At 36.2% G+C, this 21793-nt stretch overlaps 1 protein-coding gene across 1 annotated transcript; it reads left to right on the forward strand.

Annotated features, from left to right (window-relative positions):
* Window positions 1-8977: 8977 nt before the first annotated feature.
* LOC18053100 (histone-lysine N-methyltransferase ATXR3) lies at window positions 8978-21687 on the forward strand. Its single transcript, XM_006447391.2, has 20 exons — window positions 8978-9503; window positions 9683-12173; window positions 12393-12440; window positions 12539-13726; window positions 14070-14440; window positions 14523-15077; window positions 15195-15295; window positions 15930-16989; window positions 17122-17193; window positions 17686-17796; window positions 17897-17997; window positions 18724-18823; window positions 18913-19008; window positions 19266-19433; window positions 19559-19684; window positions 19833-19886; window positions 20314-20561; window positions 20668-20776; window positions 20871-21173; window positions 21267-21687. The coding sequence occupies exons 2-20, from the start codon at window positions 9824-9826 to the stop codon at window positions 21441-21443; spliced, it is 7338 nt and encodes a 2445-aa protein (XP_006447454.1). The 5' UTR covers window positions 8978-9503; window positions 9683-9823; the 3' UTR covers window positions 21444-21687.
* The last annotated feature ends 106 nt before the right edge of the window (window positions 21688-21793 follow it).

Here is a 21793-nt window from a genome sequence, read left to right on the forward strand (position 1 = left end):
GAAAAAAAAAAAAAAAGAGAAGCCGCCGCTGCAAATCTGGGAGCAACAATTTGGAAAGTCAATTGCAAAGATTGGAGAGAGGTAGCTTCTTGAGTTTATTCTTTCTCTTCTCTTTTTCTATTATCTTTCTTGAATGTTCCGAATTAAATTCATGGATTCTCTTTATATTCCCATGAACTAATTTATTTTACTAGGGCTACGATGTTACCTAAATATGAAGATTTAATTCTATAAATCTATGTTATTTTTAGTTTATTATTCCATGGTTGAGTGTTCATTATTGTGCTTAATGCTTTTAAATCTCTGACCAATATTTAAATGATTTGAGGATACATAATAAGACTGAGAGGAAATTTATGTAATTTTGCTTTGTGTAATGGATGCCATGAATTGAACGAAAAACAGAGATGTGCCAACGTGATTCATGCAGTTTTCTCTAAGAATTTCCATAGAGCTTAATGAATCTTTGCATATTTAAATTCATACAGAGATATAGTGCGTTGATATATGAAGGTATTTTTTATATTATTTGAGAGAAGATATTGAATAGATTAGAGAAATTCACTGTCAACATGGGTGATAAACTTTAATAGCATAGATGGAGGATTAAATTGAAATGGTTATGGTGAAATTGAATGTACTAGTGTCTTAATCTCTTAGTGGTTTCTATTTTTGCCTGCATATTTATTTAATTTTTAGTTTTTTATTTAATTTTATTCTTAATCTAAATCTGCCTATTCAATTGTTCAAATAAATTAGAATTAGAATAATTTCGGTAACTAATAAGATATACAATCTCTGTGAGACGATACTTTACTCTTCATTATATTACTTGTGCGGAATAGTATACTTGTTAATTTACGCAACAGGGAAAACTTATGCAATTCAACGAAAAGTCAAAGAACAACCAACTTTGTTCATGATTCAAACAAAGGGAAAATTTGTCAATATTCTCTATCAATTTCGAATGGAAAAGGGAAAAAAATCAAATAAAAAAACAAAATTCTAACCACTTCAAGATTCAAATTATTGTCAATATTGTTTTGTTCCTCCATAAAATTAATATAAATAACAACCAACTTTGTTACTCTGAATCGAATCACATGTGCCCATTTAACAAAAATATATGACTTGACACAAAAATCACACCTCTTGATTGATTATGGTTTAATGATAATTTGATTAGGGTTCTATAAAACTATGTTAAATATAAAGATGGATTCAAAGAGTAAAATTCTAGTTTCTTTTCTTTTTTATTATACTCTATTGTCCATAACTGTAATTTAATTTAAGGTATTTTAATGATAAAAATTATTTTTAAAAATGGATTTATTGAGTAAATTGGTGGGTTCAAACAGCCCCCCTCCCCCCCACACACACATATATATACACACGTATGTATGTAAAAGGTTAAAAATTTACTTATAAGATCACAAGACATGAATAGTAGGGTTCACCGCCATATTTTCAATTGTGAAATGGATGAGGGATAGAAAGAACATATCAGAATATTGATCATAGTAGAAACATGCTAAAACATAAACTAATTGAACATCTATGGCTTTCATAATTTCACTTATTCTGTATTATGATAAATTCCTTGATGAGTATTGACAAATTTGATACTATGAAGTTCAGGTGCATTCCTCTAGTGATACGATACAAAAGTTACAATCACTTACAATAGATTTTCAAAGCCAATACTCTGACTTTTGCTATAGTTTAATAACCATTTATGTGATGTCTTGGAGTTCAAGAAGAGCTAACTTGGCGGGCATCTATCAGACGTGAAAAGGGCATCTGATTATTATGTTCAGGCGCACTACTCTGAGTAGAACTCTGTTCATATAAGGGATTAGAAACCAACTTTGAGAACACTTTGGCTAGATCCATAGAAGAAACTATTTTATCATGATAGATCCCAGAATCATTATTTAGAGCCAGCTCTTCTTCTTCAATGGGCTTGCGCCAAGTATCAATTTCAGGTCTCTGATCTTGTTGCTGCTTCTCAACATCCTTACTACTCCATTGATTTTTAATCCACTTGTTCCTCCCTTGATTATCATTTTTTCCTCATCCCATCAGTAGCTCTTTACTCTTCAAATTCTTTCAATTCTCTTTCCATCAGTAAGACTCACAATATTTTGGTTATGTTGAGCGAGAGCCAATCTCTCCGATGTTGCTTTATTCTTGGAAATGTTGATCCTTCACCTATAAATAAATTCATCAACAAGAACCAACATAGTTTAACGCCATCTCATTCAAACATGAAAACATCTACAGATTTATAAGTAATGAATAATCCATTCTCAAGTTCTATATTGAACCCTATATTTTTTATGTATGAATGAAGATAAAAGATGACACCATCATTAATGATGGCTCAATAATCAATTTGATGGCAAAATTGCAGCATGCTTCCATAAAATCCTAGTACTTGTCATTGGTATTAGAGATGGGTCCCACACCAATTTAAATAATGACATATCTAATATCAAGTGCTACTGCAAAACTTAAATCAATTAAAATTGAGAAAATACTTGCTAAAAGCATTACTTAGGTCAGGGTTACTGATAGAAATCTCATCTATGCCACGTTCTTTAAGAACTTGAGGAAGGACAAATAATATCAACCTTGAAATAAACTAGTCACATTGCAAATCAAATTTTCTAAAAGTATATATAGTAATACTTGACAGATGACAAGGTCACTAGCATAGATAAGCCAAAATACTTTAAGAAAGAAGATGATATATGAACTCACAATATACTTAACAGATTGGCCATTGTCACATACCAGCTCCCTTGGACGGGCACTACCAACCCCTACATAAGTTGTAAATGAAATTAACCTTGAATTTCTAATTAGCTTAAAAAGGAATCTAGGTATGCTAAGTGATTGACACTAAAAAGTGTACATTTAGTAAGGATAAAATTATTAGTTTTTCACTTATTGTGTCGATTAATGCGTTCATTATTTCTAAATTATTTTAATACTCCCCAAAGATATTTTATGTTAAATTAATTCGTAATTTGTTAATTTTTATTTTATAAATATTTTTTCAGGAATAAAGATGGAATTGGAATTGAAAGCGGAAACAAAGAAGAACTACTGGAACAAAATTAAAGAGATGTAATAATAAATAATCAACAAAATAAAAAAATAAAAAATAAAAATAAAAAAAGAACAAAAGAACAAAAACTTGTCGGTGATGGTCAGGAGGCCATTACGCCTCCTGACCATCACACATTTCAACACACTTATATATTTTAAAATAATAAATAAATAATAAAATAAAGAAAGTTAAAGGCAACTGTTGCCTATAAAAAGGGAGGAGAAATTGAAGAGCGAGGGAAGCTGGAGAGCAAAATTTGAGAGCTGAAGCCGAGACTGAAGATTTTCTTTCTTTCTTTATTTCTTTTCTTTTCTTATTTCCGTTTGTATCAATTTTCTTTGTAATATATTTCAAAAAGTTTATCAAATAAAAAGAGTGTTGTATTTTCTTTCAATATGAGTAGCTAATTTTATTAAGCCAAGGCGAAGGGTGAAGCTCATTGTTTCAAACTATTAATTATTATTATTTTCTCAAATGAGTTTTTTTTAATTCTTTTCTAATTATTTTTATATCATGTTAATCTCACTGGATTTTATGGTATTTTGACATAATATCGACACATTAATATAGTATGGCACATTAGGTACTTTATTCTATATTTATCCACACACATAGAATTAAATGATATAATAATTAATTGGTAAAAGTGAGGTAAAATATAAATGAGAGAGTATTAAAATTATAGTTTGAATACACAGAGTGGATCCTAAACCTTAGCTTATTTTTAAATTGATTTCAAACAATTTCTTTTCCCCACAATTAATATTCTTAGTTTTACTAGATTTAAAACTCCCTCTGGTTCGACCCCGGTCTCATTGGGTTATATTATAATTAGACACTCTTATACTTGAGAGTAATACATTTTTGAGTCGTGTCACTAAGACCTGATGCATGATACCCGACAAAATAGAATATCAATCCATAGTTATTTGCTGTAAAAAAAAACAGAGCACATGGGAAGGACAAGGGCTATAGTTTGAATGATTGTTGCATATCTATTAGACCAAATAAAGCACTAATTTATTATTTGAAGCATACCAAAATGATTATTAATTGGTTTCTGATTTGAAAACCATTGATTGAAAAAATCAAACCTCTAAACTCAAGTCTTTAAATTTACAAATGCTAAATAATCGAAATTGACAAATGATAATATGAGATCTCATCATCAGCTAGGATTCTACTGAATGACACACAACAGTGAGGATCATTCATTCCTAAATGATTCAAATACATTCATAAACACAAAAACAACAGCTAACAACAAAGAGAAGCCCATTACAATTAGAAATCTACCAACCTATGAATTCCCATATTCATTTAGTCGCATCGACCTCTAACAAACTCACATACATAATTCTCTTAGATATTTAATTCTAATGTTTTCACTCCTAAACCAAAAATAATGAGTACATGAAGGTACAAATTCTTTCACCAAAATTGTATACCCATTAAATTGTCCAATTGATCAGATGATTCCTATAGACCTCAAAATCTATCTTCCATTTTCAACTATTATTTTGACTCCATAACATGCCAAATTAATATCATCTGAGTGGCATTTGTGATATCAAAATATTTAAGCAAGATGATGGCTACAAAGTACAAGCAAATGACAATCAGATAATAACAGCATATTTATATAAAACTGAAATCATTTTTTTCTAACAAAATTAAAGTGATGAAAAAAGGATTGAAGCAAAGACAATAATAAGCAACTAACATCTTCTTGTCAAACTAAGTACAAGTGCAGGTGAAAGGCTAAAGTGAGCAAGTTAAAACGGCTTTCTTAAGTTCAGATGACCCATAAAGTAAATTGAAAGCCTGACCTTTAATAGCATTAAGGAAACTTAACTATTACTATGATTTTTTTATAAAATTTCATTTCACTTCGACCTTCTTGATTATGACAAAACAAGTATGCCTCTTCTTTCATCAAGCATGCATGTCTACATCTAAAGTCTCCAAATCTCTATAAAATTCCAATATACTATAATCATTTTAATCTTGAATCCTATGTAAGAGGAAATGTTGTCATAAGCATTCATAAATATAATAGAATACCCAATCAGTTTAATCCAAATGGCATGAGTAAAATTAACTTGCTCTGAGTTAATTAAAGGTCTCATTCCGACTAATAGGTTGTGCATACTTAATGAACACAACTTTCTCAATTTCCAACATACTACAGAAACTCTTCCTGAGGAAGTACCACAGTTAAAGTGAAGCTCGTTATTTTCAAAACTAACAAATAAAATTCCAGATCATGTCATGAACAAGTTTACTAATCTGTCTTTTTCAAGTCTTCCATGAGATTGGTCAAGAGGCTCTGAGCGAGGCTTCAAATTTAGTTTGGGCCTTTTAGCCATTTGACTTGTCCTCTCAGCAACACTTGCACCTATTTTAAATAATTTATGTTTCTGTACAATTGATTTCCAATGTTTAAGGGCTACTGATAGTCAAGTAGTAAAAAAAATGAAAATTATTCATTATATTGCAATTTGAAAACCTAACAATTTAAAAAGAATTACTAATGACACCAAGCAACAACATTCATTTTTTTATGTGGTTCAAATCAAGGAAATAGACATAACTCAAGCTGCTCTTATGTTTTTTAGGGTGGAGCTTGGGAGAGGAAAGATGTTTCCGTTCCTCCAACCTTATATTTCTCTTCAGCTTCCGAATCCCTTTTAACTTGACTTCCTCATGGGGCATCATAGTCAGTCCTCTCATTAACCAGATCAAAACCACTAAATGCATTACTACTATTGTCCTTTAAATATAGCACATGTGTTAGAAGTTGGGTAGGTTTCTTCGAATTCCACATTCCTTAAGACACTTTCTCAAGTGCACTTGCTTGAGAAATCTTTGACAAAGCATCTGGTCTAGAGAGTAAAAATTGCGTGGTTGTTTCTTCAGTGGCTACAGCCTCTTTTCTCACCCCACAAGCACTTGGTTGAAAATTAATTTGCTAATCATTATTATTAGATGGAGTGCAAACCATATTAAAATTCCCTCTTCCACTCTCAGTGGAGAAGGGCTAGTATATCTTGGTTTATTGGTGATAAAGTGCGGACACTTACATCTTAGTTATACCTTCAACGATGACACATTCTCAGGCTTAATATCTTGGTTTATTGGTGATAAAGTTTAGACACTTACATCGCTAATACTTTGGTGTGGAGCAAATCCATCACTTAATGGCTTGTGTTCCTCCCCATCAAAGTTTCGACCAATCAGTGTAGGGCAAGCAAGAAATGATGTTTTTTGAGTGAGATTACCAACGACACTAAATGATTTGGGTCTTGGTTGGAAATCATACCTCCCCAAATTGTTCCCGAGCTTGCTGACATGTTATGGTCAAATCAAACCTCAAAAAAATGAAAAAAGCATTAAAATAAAGTTACCGAAGCTAATTTAAGGTTGACATAAATGCAAAGAAGCAAAACAAATTATGCTTTCAAGTTTCAACCACAGATTCGTAAAGTATCTATTGAGTACGAGAAATATAACGAAACTAACTTCAAGCATATGATTATATTTATAACCTAAACTTAGATTGAATAAAGAAACACAAGACAGTTGTAACAAAGACGGACAAAAAAACGAATCACATACAGATAGCTAAAGGCAATTTAAGTTCATATTAAGCATCCAGTCCAACAAAATAACATTTTTCAAGTAATCAAATACATCATCAACAACAAACCAATATAAAATTGATTCAAAATAATATTTGGACATACTCTCTAAGAGCAAAAGGCTAGGCTAGATTAGAAGGATTTGAGTTGCCATTAAAGTCCTTCAACAACATAGCTGATAAAGCTTTCTTCTTCGACATTTTCTTTTCTTGTTCTCTCTCTTTCTGTGTGTGTGTGTGTGTGTGTGTGTGTGTGTGTGTGTGTGTGTGTGTGTGTGTGTGTGTGTGTGTGTGTGTGTGTGTGTGTGTGTGTGTGTGTGTGTGTGTGTGTGTGTGTGTGTGTAAAGCTTTGCTCAGTAGAGCAAGGGATGGAGGGGGAGAGAGAGATATGGGAATCCTTTTCTATAGGGAAGTTTGGTGAAGCACGAAAACGACGCCATTAGATAGACACAGAGTTGCACATGCTCAGACAAGCATTTTATCAATTGAGTTTTCTATGGTTTAATTTTCAATGATGCTCATTTTTATTCAATTTCATACAAGGCATGTACGATGTATGTACATTCCACACGCGGTTAGAGATAGTGGACACAATACTCAATTATGAATTTTGTTAACGGTTCCTTAAAAGGAGGGAATTCTCTGTATTGTTTTTTATTGGGAAGTGATGCGACTCTCTTGTGAGTGTGCATGACTACAAAGGAGTTAGTTGAGACTCTATAGTCTTGTTACCTCTATCTCACACTTGTTTACGAATGGGGGATCCTTTTGATAAAAAGGGTATAACCAATGGTATTGCAAATAAGGGTCGATACTTATTTTATGTTGCTGATTGAACATGTGAATTTCAACTTTGTAAGTAGTTTTAATTGACTAACTAATTAAGTTCGAATTTAAAAGAGACAAAGACGAACAAATTAATGTAAGTTATACCTACTTTCCTTTTTTAAAAAAATAAAAATAAAAAGATAAATTAAAAAAATACTTATTTTATGTTAACGATTTATATAATTCACCACAGGGTACTAGCTAACCTACATGAATAGTCCTATACAGTCACTTTATTTTAATTTTTATTGTCACACTTGTGTTGTGTGACTAACAATTTTCATTTAATTGTTGATAAAGGAATGTATGGTTTTAATTTATAAAAATACAACAGGACCGAATACAAGTTAATTGATCAAATGAAACATCAATTAATATAAAGATACCGATCATCTAAATCTAATGTTACAATGTCCATGCTTCATCAATGTAAACATGTTACTGTCACTAACTCACTGGATGCACGAAGATCGAAAATCCTAGCCACCATAGGAATTCGTTTGGAACTTGTTTACATGTAGATATATTAATACAATTTGCATGCTGAATCCCAAATGAAGAATAAAGGATTTTGGGGACGCTACTTTCCCCTCCCTCAGTCCCTCTTCCTAAAACTAGAGCGCCAAAATATTCCTATTTTACCATAATCTCCCTGCCTCTTTTCATAACCTCAGCAACAAACCGCAGCCACTCGAAATGACAAAAACGCCCTCCTCACAGTGTATTTTACTCTCATCGATGGGTTCATTGTATATATTTTATATTCTCTACAAAACGAGAAGGAATTTACAAAGGCACATGAACGAGAAAATATACCCGGAGATCTGGGGTTTCGGGCTTCAGCTGCAGAGATCGTGAGTCAACTGGGCTAATAACACGAAGAACTGGGGTTTTTCTGGTGCCGGTTGCCCGATTCATGACTCAATTCATCTCGGCAAAATTTTGGGGGTGGTTTTGATAACATCTAGGGTTAGTCTTATCCTTGTTTCCAAACAAGTCTCAATTGGGTTTGAGCTGGAACCATCAAGTCTATGAAATATCTGAGTACTCCAGGTCCTTCATCAACCGTCCGGGGAATTTTACAGTATTTTGCTTATTTGCTTCGTAAATTTCCACACAGTTTTTTTTTTCTCTTTCCTCATACATTTTTTACTTAAAATAATTTGTTAAATCTGAATAAATATTATGAGCTTCAAACATTTAATAGAGGTGTTATTAATATAAAACCCAAAATTTTATAGATGCTCTGGTTTGAATTAAATAAAATAAAAAAGTAAATGAAATTCTCTCAATTTCTTTTTAAAAGTTTATCTCCATTTCAATTCTGTGAATTAATATCACTCTATTATTATCTTTTTAATTTGCATAAAATTGTAAAAAAAAAATAGAAATTTAAAAATTTATTCGTAAAAAGGATGTCTCTCTTTGTTAAATGATATTAACCGACAATGATTAGATAAGTCTTGGAAGTATACAATCGGAGATCCATTCGCAGCGCAAATCGTATACGTTATGTACGTTTCCACTTTCGTTCTACGGTATGAGGGTATTTTCGTACTTTCGTCCTAATTAATCTCTTTGTCAATGAAAACAATAAAGGAGCAGAGATCTTTAATTAAGAAAACAGAAAATTTAAAAAAAATAAAAAATAAAAATAAAAACACGCACGAAGGTTTCGTCTTTCAGACCAAGAACAAGAAGGCACAACGCGAGCGCGAGGAGAACACAACACAGATATTTTAGCAGGGAAAAGAAGAAAGAGAGAACGCGAATGATTTACAATTGAAAGATATTTCATTATCTCGAGCTCTTGCTTTCTCGCGATCTAACGAGACGAGAAAGTCCTCCTTAATAAATTTTCCTAGTAACGCAGAAAATATATCTTCGCCGATCTGTTTATTCAGCTCGTGGATTTTTCCGGTAATTTTTTCTCTGTTTCCTTCTTCGTCTCTCCATCTGAATTCAGTCACTTTTTTCCCTTCACATTTGTTCTTAAATCCAAACCCTAGGATTTCTACTTCTCAGTTCGTTCAATTTTGACCTATTTTTTATTGTTTCTGCTAACATAACCCTACATTTGGTTGTTTTTTTTAAATTAGGGTTTCGGAATTGGACGTCGCGGTAAAGAGAATTGAATTGAATTGGTTTGCAGTGATGAGCATCGACAGCCCCTGGAGAGGAGAGAGCTAGGGTTTGTAGGTGCTTTCGTTTTATTAAAAACGTGGAAAGTGGAGAATTCCATGGGCGATGGAGGTGTGGCTTGCATGCCTTTGCAACAGCAGCAGCAGCACAATAGTATCATGGAGAGGTTCCCAATTTCTGATAAAACAACAATTTGTGTAGGCAACAGTAGCAACAACAGTAACAAGACTAATAACAACAGCATCAGTAATAACAATGATAACAAGACTAACAACGACAGCAGCAACAACAATGGCGGCAGCAGCAGCAAAAACAATGAGACAAATAAAAGCAATGTGAAGAAGAATGGGGTCAGCACAAAGACAGTTAGAAAGAAGATAGTGAAGATAAAGAAAGTTATTGCTGTGAAGAAAAAGGAGGTGCAGAAGAATAGTGGCAGCAGTAAAAGTAACAACAATGGTGAAAATATTGACAATAAAAATGTTGAAAATGGTGGAGTAGTGGGGGAAGTTGTTACTGTTGATAAAGATAATTTAAAGAATGAGGAAGTTGAGGAGGGTGAATTAGGGACGCTGAAGTGGGAAAATGGTGAGTTTGTGCAACCAGAGAAATCTCAACCACAGTCTCAGTTGCAGTCCCAGTCAAAGCAAATTGAGAAGGGAGAAATTGTTGTTTTCTCTTCTAAATGCCGTAGAGGAGAGACTGAAAAGGGAGAATCTGGGTTGTGGAGAGGAAACAAAGATGATATCGAGAAAGGAGAGTTCATTCCTGATAGGTGGCATAAAGAAGTAGTTAAAGATGAGTATGGTTACAGCAAGTCACGCAGATATGATTATAAACTTGAACGTACTCCGCCGTCGGGTAAGTACTCAGGTGAGGATTTATATAGAAGGAAGGAGTTCGATAGAAGTGGTAGTCAGCATAGTAAGAGTTCATCCAGGTGGGAGAGTGGTCAAGAGAGGAATGTAAGGATCAGTTCTAAGATTGTGGATGATGAAGGATTGTACAAAGGTGAACACAACAACGGGAAGAACCATGGAAGAGAGTACTTTCATGGCAATAGGTTTAAGCGGCATGGTACTGATTCAGACAGTGGTGACCGTAAGTATTATGGGGATTATGGGGATTTTGCGGGTTTGAAAAGTAGAAGGCTCTCTGATGATTATAACTCTCGTTCTGTTCATTCGGAGCACTATTCACGTCACTCAGTAGAGAAGTTTCACAGAAATTCTTCATCGTCGAGAATATCTTCGTTAGACAAATATTCTTCCAGGCATCATGAACCTTCTTTATCTTCCAGAGTGATTTATGACAGGCATGGGCGTAGCCCGAGCCATTCTGATCGGTCTCCACATGACAGGGGCAGATATTATGATCACCGGGATAGAAGTCCAAGTCGTCATGACAGATCCCCATACACCCGTGATAGATCCCCTTATACTTTTGATAGGTCCCCATATTCTCGAGAAAGATCCCCGTATAATCGGGATAGATCCCCTTATGCACGAGAGAAATCTCCATATGATAGGAGCCGCCACTATGATCATAGAAACCGAAGTCCCTTTAGTGCAGAGCGGTCCCCACAAGATCGAGCTCGATTCCATGATTGCAGTGATCGAACTCCAAACTATTTGGAGCGGTCCCCACTTCATCGGAGCAGGCCTAATAATCACCGAGAAGCAAGTAGCAAAACTGGAGCTAGTGAAAAACGTAATGCTCGGTATGATAGTAAAGGGCATGAGGATAAGTTGGGCCCAAAGGATAGTAATGCACGATGCTCACGTTCTTCAGCAAAAGAATCCCAGGATAAAAGCAATTTGCAGGATTTGAATGTTTCTGATGAGAAAACTGCCAACTGTGAGTCTCATAAAGAAGAGCAGCCTCAGAGTTCAAGTGTAGATTGCAAGGAACCACCACAGGTCGATGGACCTCCTCTTGAAGAGCTTGTTTCTATGGAGGAAGACATGGATATATGTGACACGCCGCCTCACGTCCCTGCAGTGACTGATTCATCTATAGGGAAATGGTTTTACCTTGATCATTGTGGCATGGAATGCGGGCCTTCAAGATTATGTGATCTGAAGACACTAGTGGAAGAAGGCGTTCTTGTGTCGGATCACTTTATCAAGCACTTAGATAGTAACCGTTGGGAAACCGTTGAAAATGCAGTTTCACCATTGGTCACAGTGAATTTTCCATCTATTACATCTGATAGTGTGACACAACTAGTCAGCCCTCCAGAAGCTTCTGGTAATCTACTGGCAGATACTGGAGATACTGCACAATCTACTGGTGAGGAATTTCCAGTTACTTTGCAGTCTCAGTGCTGCCCTGATGGCAGTGCAGCTGCACCTGAATCTTGTGAAGATCTTCACATTGATGTGCGGGTTGGAGCTCTATTGGATGGTTTCACCGTTATCCCCGGCAAGGAAATTGAAACTCTTGGAGGTATAAAGTTATTTACTGTTTTACTTCACCTTTCTTTTAGAGTAATTAAACTTTGCTTTTCTAATTATGGTTAGAATTTCAGTATAATGTTTTCTACTGTTTTATTTCACCTTTTGTTTAGAGTTATTAAACTTAATTCTTCTAACTACAGTTAGAATTTCATTTCTTGATTTGATGTCTTTTTTATTCCCCTGTTTCTGAAATTTCACGATCTTGCAGAAATCTTGCAAACAACTTTTGAACGTGTGGATTGGCAAAACAATGGAGGTACATATTCATAGTTGAAGCCTTGTTGTTCAAGTTTTGTAAATTATATTGAATGGTTTGTAAATCGTAAATTGTACTTACCTCAAGGATACCTACAGGGCCCACTTGGCATGGAGCTTGTGTTGGGGAACAAAAACCGGGTGATCAGAAAGTTGACGAGTTATATATTTCTGACACCAAGATGAAAGAAGCTGCAGAATTGAAGTCAGGCGACAAGGACCATTGGGTTGTCTGTTTTGATTCTGATGAATGGTTTTCTGGTCGATGGTCGTGCAAAGGTGGGGACTGGAAAAGGAATGATGAAGCAGCCCAAGATAGATGTTCTAGAAAGAAACAAGTTCTAAATGATGGTTTCCCTCTGTGTCAGATGCCAAAATCTGGGTACGAAGACCCTCGATGGAATCAAAAGGATGATTTGTATTATCCTTCTCACAGCAGAAGGCTCGATCTTCCTCCTTGGGCATATGCCTGCCCAGATGAAAGGAATGATGGCAGTGGTGGTAGCAGATCAACTCAGAGTAAACTTGCTACAGTAAGGGGAGTGAAGGGAACCATGCTTCCAGTTGTCAGGATAAATGCTTGTGTGGTTAATGACCATGGTTCATTTGTTTCTGAGCCTCGTTCAAAAGTTCGAGCAAAAGAGAGGCATTCTTCGAGGTCTGCTCGTTCATACTCTTCAGCTAATGATGTCAGGAGATCATCAGCAGAAAGTGATTCACATTCAAAAGCTAGAAATAATCAGGACTCACAGGGCTCTTGGAAGAGCATTGCATGCATTAACACACCAAAAGATCGTCTTTGCACTGTTGATGACTTGCAACTGCAACTGGGTGAGTGGTACTACCTTGATGGTGCTGGGCATGAACGAGGGCCCAGCTCATTTTCAGAGCTACAGGTCTTGGTGGATCAAGGTTGTATTCAAAAGCATACCAGTGTTTTCCGGAAATTTGATAAAGTTTGGGTACCACTTACCTTTGCTACAGAGACTTCTGCATCCACTGTCAGGAATCACGGGGAGAAGATTATGCCATCTGGTGATTCTTCAGGACTTCCTCCTACACAATCTCAGGATGCTGTCCTTGGTGAAAGCAATAATAATGTGAATTCCAATGCTTTTCACACCATGCATCCACAGTTCATTGGTTATACCCGTGGGAAACTACATGAATTGGTAATGAAATCGTACAAGAACCGAGAGTTTGCTGCTGCTATAAATGAGGTTTTAGATCCATGGATCAATGCTAAACAGCCAAAGAAAGAGACAGAGCATGTGTATCGGAAATCAGGTACAAAATATGTCGCTTATATGTTTTTGTTGGCATCTTTCTCTTTCTCCTATTAGTTGCATGATACAGGCTTGTAGAATTTTCTTCCCTCCTAATGTCACATTGGTGCATACTAAGTTATATATCTTAGCTTTTAGGTTTTACTTATAAAATGTACAGTAAAGCTTAGTTTCCATTTAGCTATCTATGCCATAAATACTGGTATGCGTAGGCAATCGTGCCTTTTTCCACGGTTTCAACCCATATGCTTCTTGATTGCTCTCCTGTATATTTATGTCTGAGTGCATCTTTCTAATCTGAGGCCTTTTTCTTTTGTTGTTGGGTGGGGATTCTGTAAATTCAGAGGGGGACACACGTGCTGGCAAAAGAGCTCGGTTGCTGGTTAGGGAAAGTGATGGTGATGATGAAACGGAAGAAGAACTACAGACAATTCAAGATGAGTCCACCTTTGAGGATTTATGTGGGGATGCTTCTTTTCCTGGAGAAGAGAGCGCAAGTTCTGCAATTGAGTCTGGAGGCTGGGGCTTATTGGACGGTCATACGCTGGCACATGTTTTCCACTTTTTGAGATCTGACATGAAATCCCTTGCCTTTGCTTCTTTGACTTGTAGACATTGGAGAGCTGCTGTCAGGTTTTATAAGGGCATTTCAAGACAAGTTGACTTGTCATCTGTAGGTCCTAACTGCACTGATTCACTAATCAGGAAGACCTTGGTAAGTTTGGTACATGTTTGTTGTAAACACCATCGCAAATGTTTTGCATTACGCGAGTTTTAACTTGATCTTCTGCTTGCAGAATGCTTTCGACAAAGAAAAGTTAAATTCTATTCTTCTTGTTGGTTGCACAAATATTACTTCTGGGATGCTGGAAGAGATTCTTCAGTCATTTCCCCATTTATCTTCTATAGATATTAGAGGCTGTGGCCAGTTTGGGGAGTTGGCCCTCAAATTTCCAAATATTAATTGGGTCAAGAGCCAAAAATCACGCGGTGCCAAGTTCAATGATTCACGTTCCAAAATAAGGAGTCTGAAACAGATTACAGAGAAGTCTTCATCAGCTCCTAAATCTAAGGGACTTGGTGATGATATGGATGATTTTGGTGATCTGAAGGATTATTTTGAAAGTGTAGATAAGAGAGACTCAGCAAACCAATCATTCCGCAGAAGTTTATACCAACGCTCAAAAGTTTTTGATGCTAGAAAGTCCTCTTCCATTTTATCTAGGGATGCTCGTATGAGGCGATGGTCCATTAAGAAATCTGAAAATGGATACAAGAGAATGGAGGAATTCCTTGCTTCAAGTCTGAAGGAAATCATGAGGGTGAATACCTTTGAATTTTTTGTTCCCAAGGTAGTCATTTTTTTCAGCATCTAGCTATCATCAGTAGTATTTAAAAAAAAAAAAAAAATCTGTAGTGTTTACATATGGAAATAAGTCTTCATTCCATATTATTCTTTTGTTTATCAGGTTGCAGAAATTGAGGGAAGAATGAAAAAGGGATATTACATCAGCCATGGGTTGGGCTCTGTCAAGGATGATATCAGTCGGATGTGCAGGGATGCAATAAAGTAAGTTTCAGTAGTTTTTTGTATCCTGCTTCTTGTGTTTTTGTTAAAGATATACCAAATCATCAGGACTTTAGATCAATTCAATCCATGTAGCTTTTGCTGACAATGAGATAGCTGCTCATAAGGTTGGACTGCAATTTTGTCATCTGTTGCACCTACTTCAATATAATATTGTAAAGTCAAAGGGAGTTAAGATGCTATTGGTTGAGAAGGATTTTGTTCCAGTTAAGCCTGAACTTGAAACATTGAGTCTGGGATTTATCATCCTTTAGCTTCTGTGGATTTTATTCTGCTGCCTGTCATTTTGTTCTCTGTTTGAAGTTTAGAACTCAATTTCCCTTTTTTTAAGGTTCATGTATGGGGAATTAGAACCCTTGACTTGCTTCCATTCCACTGCAAGAGGCCTAGCCAGTTGATTTGTCCCCTTGTGGACTGACATTATTGCATTCTTATATACCTTGTTCTATCAAATTTATTTTATTGTCTGTAACTATTATATTTTATCTCTTTCTACTTTGCTGCATATTCCTCACCCCTTTCTTTTATGTGTTTGTTATCAATAGTGCATCCGTATGCTGCTGCTGAATTCTCTTCTTTTGATTTTTTATTTGCCTGTATCATTCTGTGGGTGCAGAGCAAAGAATCGCGGTAGTGCTGGGGACATGAATCGCATTACAACATTATTTATCCAGCTTGCTACACGATTGGAACAGGGTGCTAAGTCTTCTTATTATGAAAGAGAAGAGATGATGAAAAGTTGGAAAGACGAATCTCCTGCTGGGTTATATTCTGCTACCTCAAAATATAAGAAGAAGCTCAGTAAAATGGTATCTGAAAGGAAGTACATGAATAGGAGTAATGGCACTTCTCTTGCAAATGGCGATTTTGATTATGGAGAATATGCATCTGATCGAGAAATCAGAAAGCGTTTGTCCAAGTTGAACCGAAAATCACTAGACTCAGGAAGTGAAACATCTGACGACCTTGATGGATCTTCTGAAGATGGCAAAAGTGACAGTGAAAGTACAGTGTCCGATACAGACAGTGACATGGATTTCAGGTCAGATGGTCGAGCTCGAGAGTCCAGAGGAGCTGGAGATTTTACAACAGATGAAGGTTTAGATTTTAGTGATGACCGTGAATGGGGTGCTCGGATGACAAAAGCTAGCCTGGTTCCTCCGGTTACTAGGAAATATGAGATCATTGATCAGTATGTTATAGTTGCAGATGAAGAAGATGTGAGACGGAAGATGAGGGTTTCTTTGCCTGAGGATTATGCTGAGAAGCTCAATGCACAGAAAAATGGAAGTGAGGAGTTAGATATGGAACTTCCTGAAGTCAAGGACTATAAACCTAGAAAACAACTCGGCGACCAAGTGTTTGAGCAAGAAGTATATGGAATTGATCCTTACACTCATAATCTTTTACTGGACTCCATGCCTGATGAGTTGGATTGGAATCTTCTGGAGAAGCATCTGTTCATAGAAGATGTGCTCCTTCGTACCCTTAATAAGCAAGTTAGGCACTTCACAGGCACTGGAAACACTCCGATGATGTATCCTTTGCAGCCTGTGATTGAAGAAATTGAAAAAGAGGCTGTGGATGACTGTGATGTTAGAACAATGAAAATGTGTCGAGGTATCCTGAAGGCCATGGATAGTCGCCCTGATGATAAATATGTTGCTTATCGCAAGGTCCATTACATCATCCATTTATTACCTGGTCTTAATCTTATTTTCACTTGTTTCCTTTAAACATACAGTTTTTTACCATGAGATGCTGATTCTTCACCTTTTTTGTACTGTCCGTTTGAATATATGGAGCAGGGTCTTGGAGTTGTTTGCAACAAAGAAGGTGGTTTTGGAGAAGATGATTTCGTTGTGGAATTTCTGGGAGAGGTATGGTTGGTAATCGGTTCTTGGGTAATTTATGTTACACTGCAGTTTTCATTCTGAATTATCAAGTGTAAATATATGCTTTCTCATAGATAAGTTGAAATTTCAGATTTTGATCTCTGCACTTCACCTTTTTAATGCAAAATTATTTTACAAATCTAAGAAATGGTATCTTCGACAAAAAAACTCTTTGGCCTTTTCTATTCCTTGTTTCTTTTATCATATTTAATATTTTATTTGTTACTATTAGTATTATTTTTTTCGGGGTGTCTTTCCTTTTTTTTTTGTTCCGCCCCCCACCCCCCCGGGGGGGGGATGTTGGGTGGGTTGGGGGGGCTCTTTATTTTAATAAGAGTGTGTCCAATAGCTGTTCAATTTTAAATGCATCTAATATACATTTAGCAATTAGAGGGTAAAATTATGCTGTGTTCTACTATTTATATTCATGAATCTTCTGTCTTTATGATGAATGCTGAAGCTTCTAAATTTTGATAGGTTTATCCTGTTTGGAAATGGTTTGAGAAGCAAGATGGGATTCGATCATTGCAGAAAAACAATGAAGATCCTGCTCCAGAATTTTACAACATTTATCTTGAGAGGCCAAAGGTATTACTTGGACGAAATTTACGCTGTAGACAGTAGATCTTTCATTGTGCTTGTCAACATTTTGTTGAACTTTGCCTGATCAGTTGTCTTGATTTTCCAGGGTGATGCTGATGGATATGATTTAGTTGTTGTTGATGCCATGCACAAAGCAAACTATGCAAGTCGAATATGTCACTCGTGCCGACCTAATTGTGAAGCAAAGTAAGTCCTCTTGTTTCTGGATGAATAAATCATACCCATTCTATATACACAGCACAACTGCATAGTTTTTTAATTTTCCTCGCAAGTTACCATGACATCACTCCCTTAGATTCGAACTGTTTAACTCTTGCTTCCACCGGAAGAGGCCAACTAATTGGGCTATCCTTTGGGCCTTGGAACGCGATATCTGAGTATTTATGAGAAGATTAATGCTATTTTTGCTGACAACTCTTCAAAGTTTGATTTTAAATCTCAGGATTCTGAATCATTCGCTTTGGAGTCTACTGAAATCATGTGAAATATTCCTTTTTTTGACTGTTTGACTTTTTGGAGAAATGGATTGGTGACTCACAATGTAATTATTTTTTATTTAATTTCCCTTTTGTAGATGTACATACTTGCATGTATGCTAGAAATTTCTGTTTTCCGGCTAGTGAATTAAAATCTTGTACATGTATTTAATTTTTTTTTAAAGTATTGGAAATAAAATGTGTTGTCATTCTATATTTTTATCAGTTAAATTTTTTCTTTTGCTCTCTGGGTCTATGCTAAGCCTGGATTATATATTTTTTAGCCATCTGTTTTATTGATATTTGGCTGTTTGAATCCCGATATGTATCTGAAGTCTGTCCATGATCATCAAGTAATTTGTAGCAAATAAGTATTCTCTTGGATCAAGATTCTGGCAATGCTGAATTTGTTATCCACATTTTTTTCCGAATGCAGAGTTACTGCTGTGGATGGTCATTACCAGATTGGAATCTACACAGTACGGGGAATTCATTATGGTGAGGAGATCACATTCGATTACAATTCTGTTACAGAGGTATATCATCTACCTGTCAGGCTAGCTTTCATCGCAGAAAAATTTCTTTATGTTTTAGTATCTGATGTTAACAACTCCTAATATTGCAGAGTAAGGAGGAATATGAAGCTTCTGTCTGTTTATGTGGCAGCCAAGTTTGTCGAGGCAGCTACTTGAATCTGACAGGAGAAGGGGCTTTCGAGAAGGTACAGACTGCTAAGTCATTCCTTTAGCTTTTAAAACCTGGTCTCAATTTTTGTGCTCAATGACTATTAGTCTAACTAGAAACATTAGTGGCTCTGGCTCTGCTCAAGAGCAACATTCTCTCGTGCTTGATTGGAGATGAGTGGTGTACTTTCCTTTGAGCAGATAAAACTCTGCAGCCAATTGATCTGCTGATAGTATTCTGCTTTTAAGTTAGGAGTAAGTTCATTTTTCTTAACTGAAGTGTATTGCCTATCAGGTACTGAAGGAGTTGCATGGATTGCTGGATCGTCATCAACTAATGCTAGAAGCTTGTGAATTAAATTCAGTGTCTGAAGAAGACTACCTTGAGCTGGGGAGGGCAGGTTTAGGCAGTTGTCTGCTTGGCGGGTTGCCGAATTGGGTGGTTGCATATTCAGCTCGTCTGGTGTGTCTGCTGGATTGTTAAATTTTTTTTTTTTTGGATTAAAGTCTTCTGTGTCTCTTTTGTTTTCTTTCGAGGGGTTGTTGATTATTTGACTTACATTTTGACAAAATTCATTTTGGTTGAAGGTGAGGTTCATAAATCTCGAAAGGACAAAACTTCCTGAGGAAATCCTAAGGCATAATTTGGAAGAGAAAAGGAAATATTTTTCAGATATATGTCTTGAGGTTGAGAAGAGTGATGCAGAGGTTCAGGTAATGTTTACACTCTCTATTCCATTCTCGTCTCTTCAACTACCTGTACACCTGTCTGAAGACTCATATTTGAAACCCTCTGTGTGAAGGTATGCTTGTGGTTGCGATATCTGTGTTCTTACTCTCTTTCTCTTTCTGATTGATGCAGGCGGAGGGTGTGTACAACCAGAGGCTGCAGAATTTGGCAGTTACTCTTGACAAGGTGACTCTCTTCACACATTTTGCTAATTTCTATTGGATGTTAAGACAGAGTTTGGTTTGAGTACAACCAATATTTGTTATGATCTCGAGCCATCCTTATTTACTGTTGTTATGGTGATCCTTTGAATTGAGAAGTTTTGGGATAAGAAGTTTTTGGACCTGTTTTGCCCCTATGATCATGAGTTATATTCCAGCTTTTGATGCTATATATTTTTAAACCACTGGGTTATTATTATTTTTTTCATGTTGAGTTTTTGGTTGCATGCTGATCTGTTGGGTATCAATCCATTCTTTCCCAACTGAATGTCTCCATGAGACTGTATATCTGCTGAGCCCCAGATTTTTGGGGCTAAATCTTCGGTCATAAAAATATTGATGTTTTGATTTCATAGGATTTTTAAACGTTTATTCTTGAATGCCCTTTACAGGTTAGGTATGTTATGAGATGCGTGTTTGGTGACCCCAAGAAGGCTCCACCGCCGGTGGAGAGGCTTAGTCCTGAAGAAACTGTTTCTTTCTTGTGGAAAGGAGAGGGTTCACTTGTTGAGGAACTTATTCAGTGCATGGCTCCTCATGTGGAAGAAGATGTGCTAAATGATCTCAAGTCCAAGATTCAGGCTCATGATCCATCAGGTTCTGAGGACATTCAAAGAGAACTTCGTAAATCTTTATTATGGTAAGCAGAATGTACATGATTTATTTTCTACCAAGTGCTATGTTTCAACAGTTTCAACTTTGTTAAGAATGCAATCTTTGTTAATTTTCATTCTATATGTTTGAAGGCTGAGGGATGAGGTCCGAAATCTTCCATGTACATACAAGTGTCGGCATGATGCCGCAGCTGACTTGATCCATATTTATGCTTACACAAAGTGCTTCTTCAGAGTTCAGGCAAGTCTTCTAGTTAGAAATCACCGAAAATGCTTTATCATTCTAATTGGATGTTGCTATTCTATCAATCTAAATCATGTTTTACTCTGTACAGGAATACAAAGCTTTCACTTCACCACCAGTCTATATTAGCCCTCTTGACCTGGGTCCCAAGTACGCTGATAAGTTGGGGGCAGACTTGCAGGTGTATCGGAAGACATATGGTGAAAATTATTGTTTAGGGCAACTGATTTTCTGGCATATCCAGACAAATGCTGACCCAGATTGTACCCTGGCTAGGGCGAGCAGGGGTTGCTTGTCACTACCTGACATTGGTTCCTTTTATGCCAAGGTTCAAAAGCCATCACGACATCGTGTTTATGGCCCAAAGACTCTGAGGTTTATGCTGTCAAGGATGGTGAGTTTTCTAATATATTTTGTGGTTATGGGGTAGTCTTAAAGACTCAGATCTGAAGATTTCTAATCTATCATATTTGAATTACTTGTGCAGGAGAAGCAGCCTCAGAGACCATGGCCGAAGGACCGCATTTGGGCATTCAAAAGTTCTCCCAGAATATTTGGAAGCCCAATGCTAGATTCCAGTTTGACTGGTTGTCCATTGGATAGGGAAATGGTACATTGGCTGAAGCACAGACCTGCAATATTCCAGGCGATGTGGGATAGGTGAAAATTGATGTAGTTAGGGAAGCAATTATAGGGATTATAGGTAACGGTAACAACCCACCCTTTGTAAATGTTTTGGAATGGTTTTTTTCGATATTAGTTCGCAGCTGCCCCAATTTGAATGTGGGAGTTGGTAATCATTCCAAAACATCAGCGCTTGCGCTGGTCACTTCATTCTTGTGTACAGTTTAATCATCTTTGTATTTTTGTAATTCATTGTCTTGTAGTAGAGCATTTTTTTTTTTTTGCATTTTCTCTGTTTCTTTTATTATTTTGTCCCTGATTGAAGGAGGAAAAAAAATGAAAGGAAAACTTAAAAATTGTTTGAAGCCATTTCTGCCCTTTGATCTTACT

This window comes from Citrus clementina, unplaced genomic scaffold, assembly GCF_000493195.1.
Source record: "Citrus clementina cultivar Clemenules unplaced genomic scaffold, Citrus_clementina_v1.0 scaffold_2, whole genome shotgun sequence".
NCBI lineage: Eukaryota > Viridiplantae > Streptophyta > Magnoliopsida > Sapindales > Rutaceae > Citrus > Citrus x clementina.

What these genes read in the sequence shown, in the direction of transcription:
- LOC18053100 (XM_006447391.2), top strand. Translation starts at nt 9,824, where the DNA reads ATGGGCGATGGAGGTGTGGCTTGCATGCCTTTGCAACAGCAGCAGCAG. An exon ending in CGACCTAATTGTGAAGCAAA is followed by an intron (nt 17,998 to 18,723) that starts GTAAGTCCTCTT and finishes TTCCGAATGCAG; the next exon opens with AGTTACTGCTGTGGATGGTC. An exon ending in CTTCGTAAATCTTTATTATG is followed by an intron (nt 20,562 to 20,667) that starts GTAAGCAGAATG and finishes ATATGTTTGAAG; the next exon opens with GCTGAGGGATGAGGTCCGAA.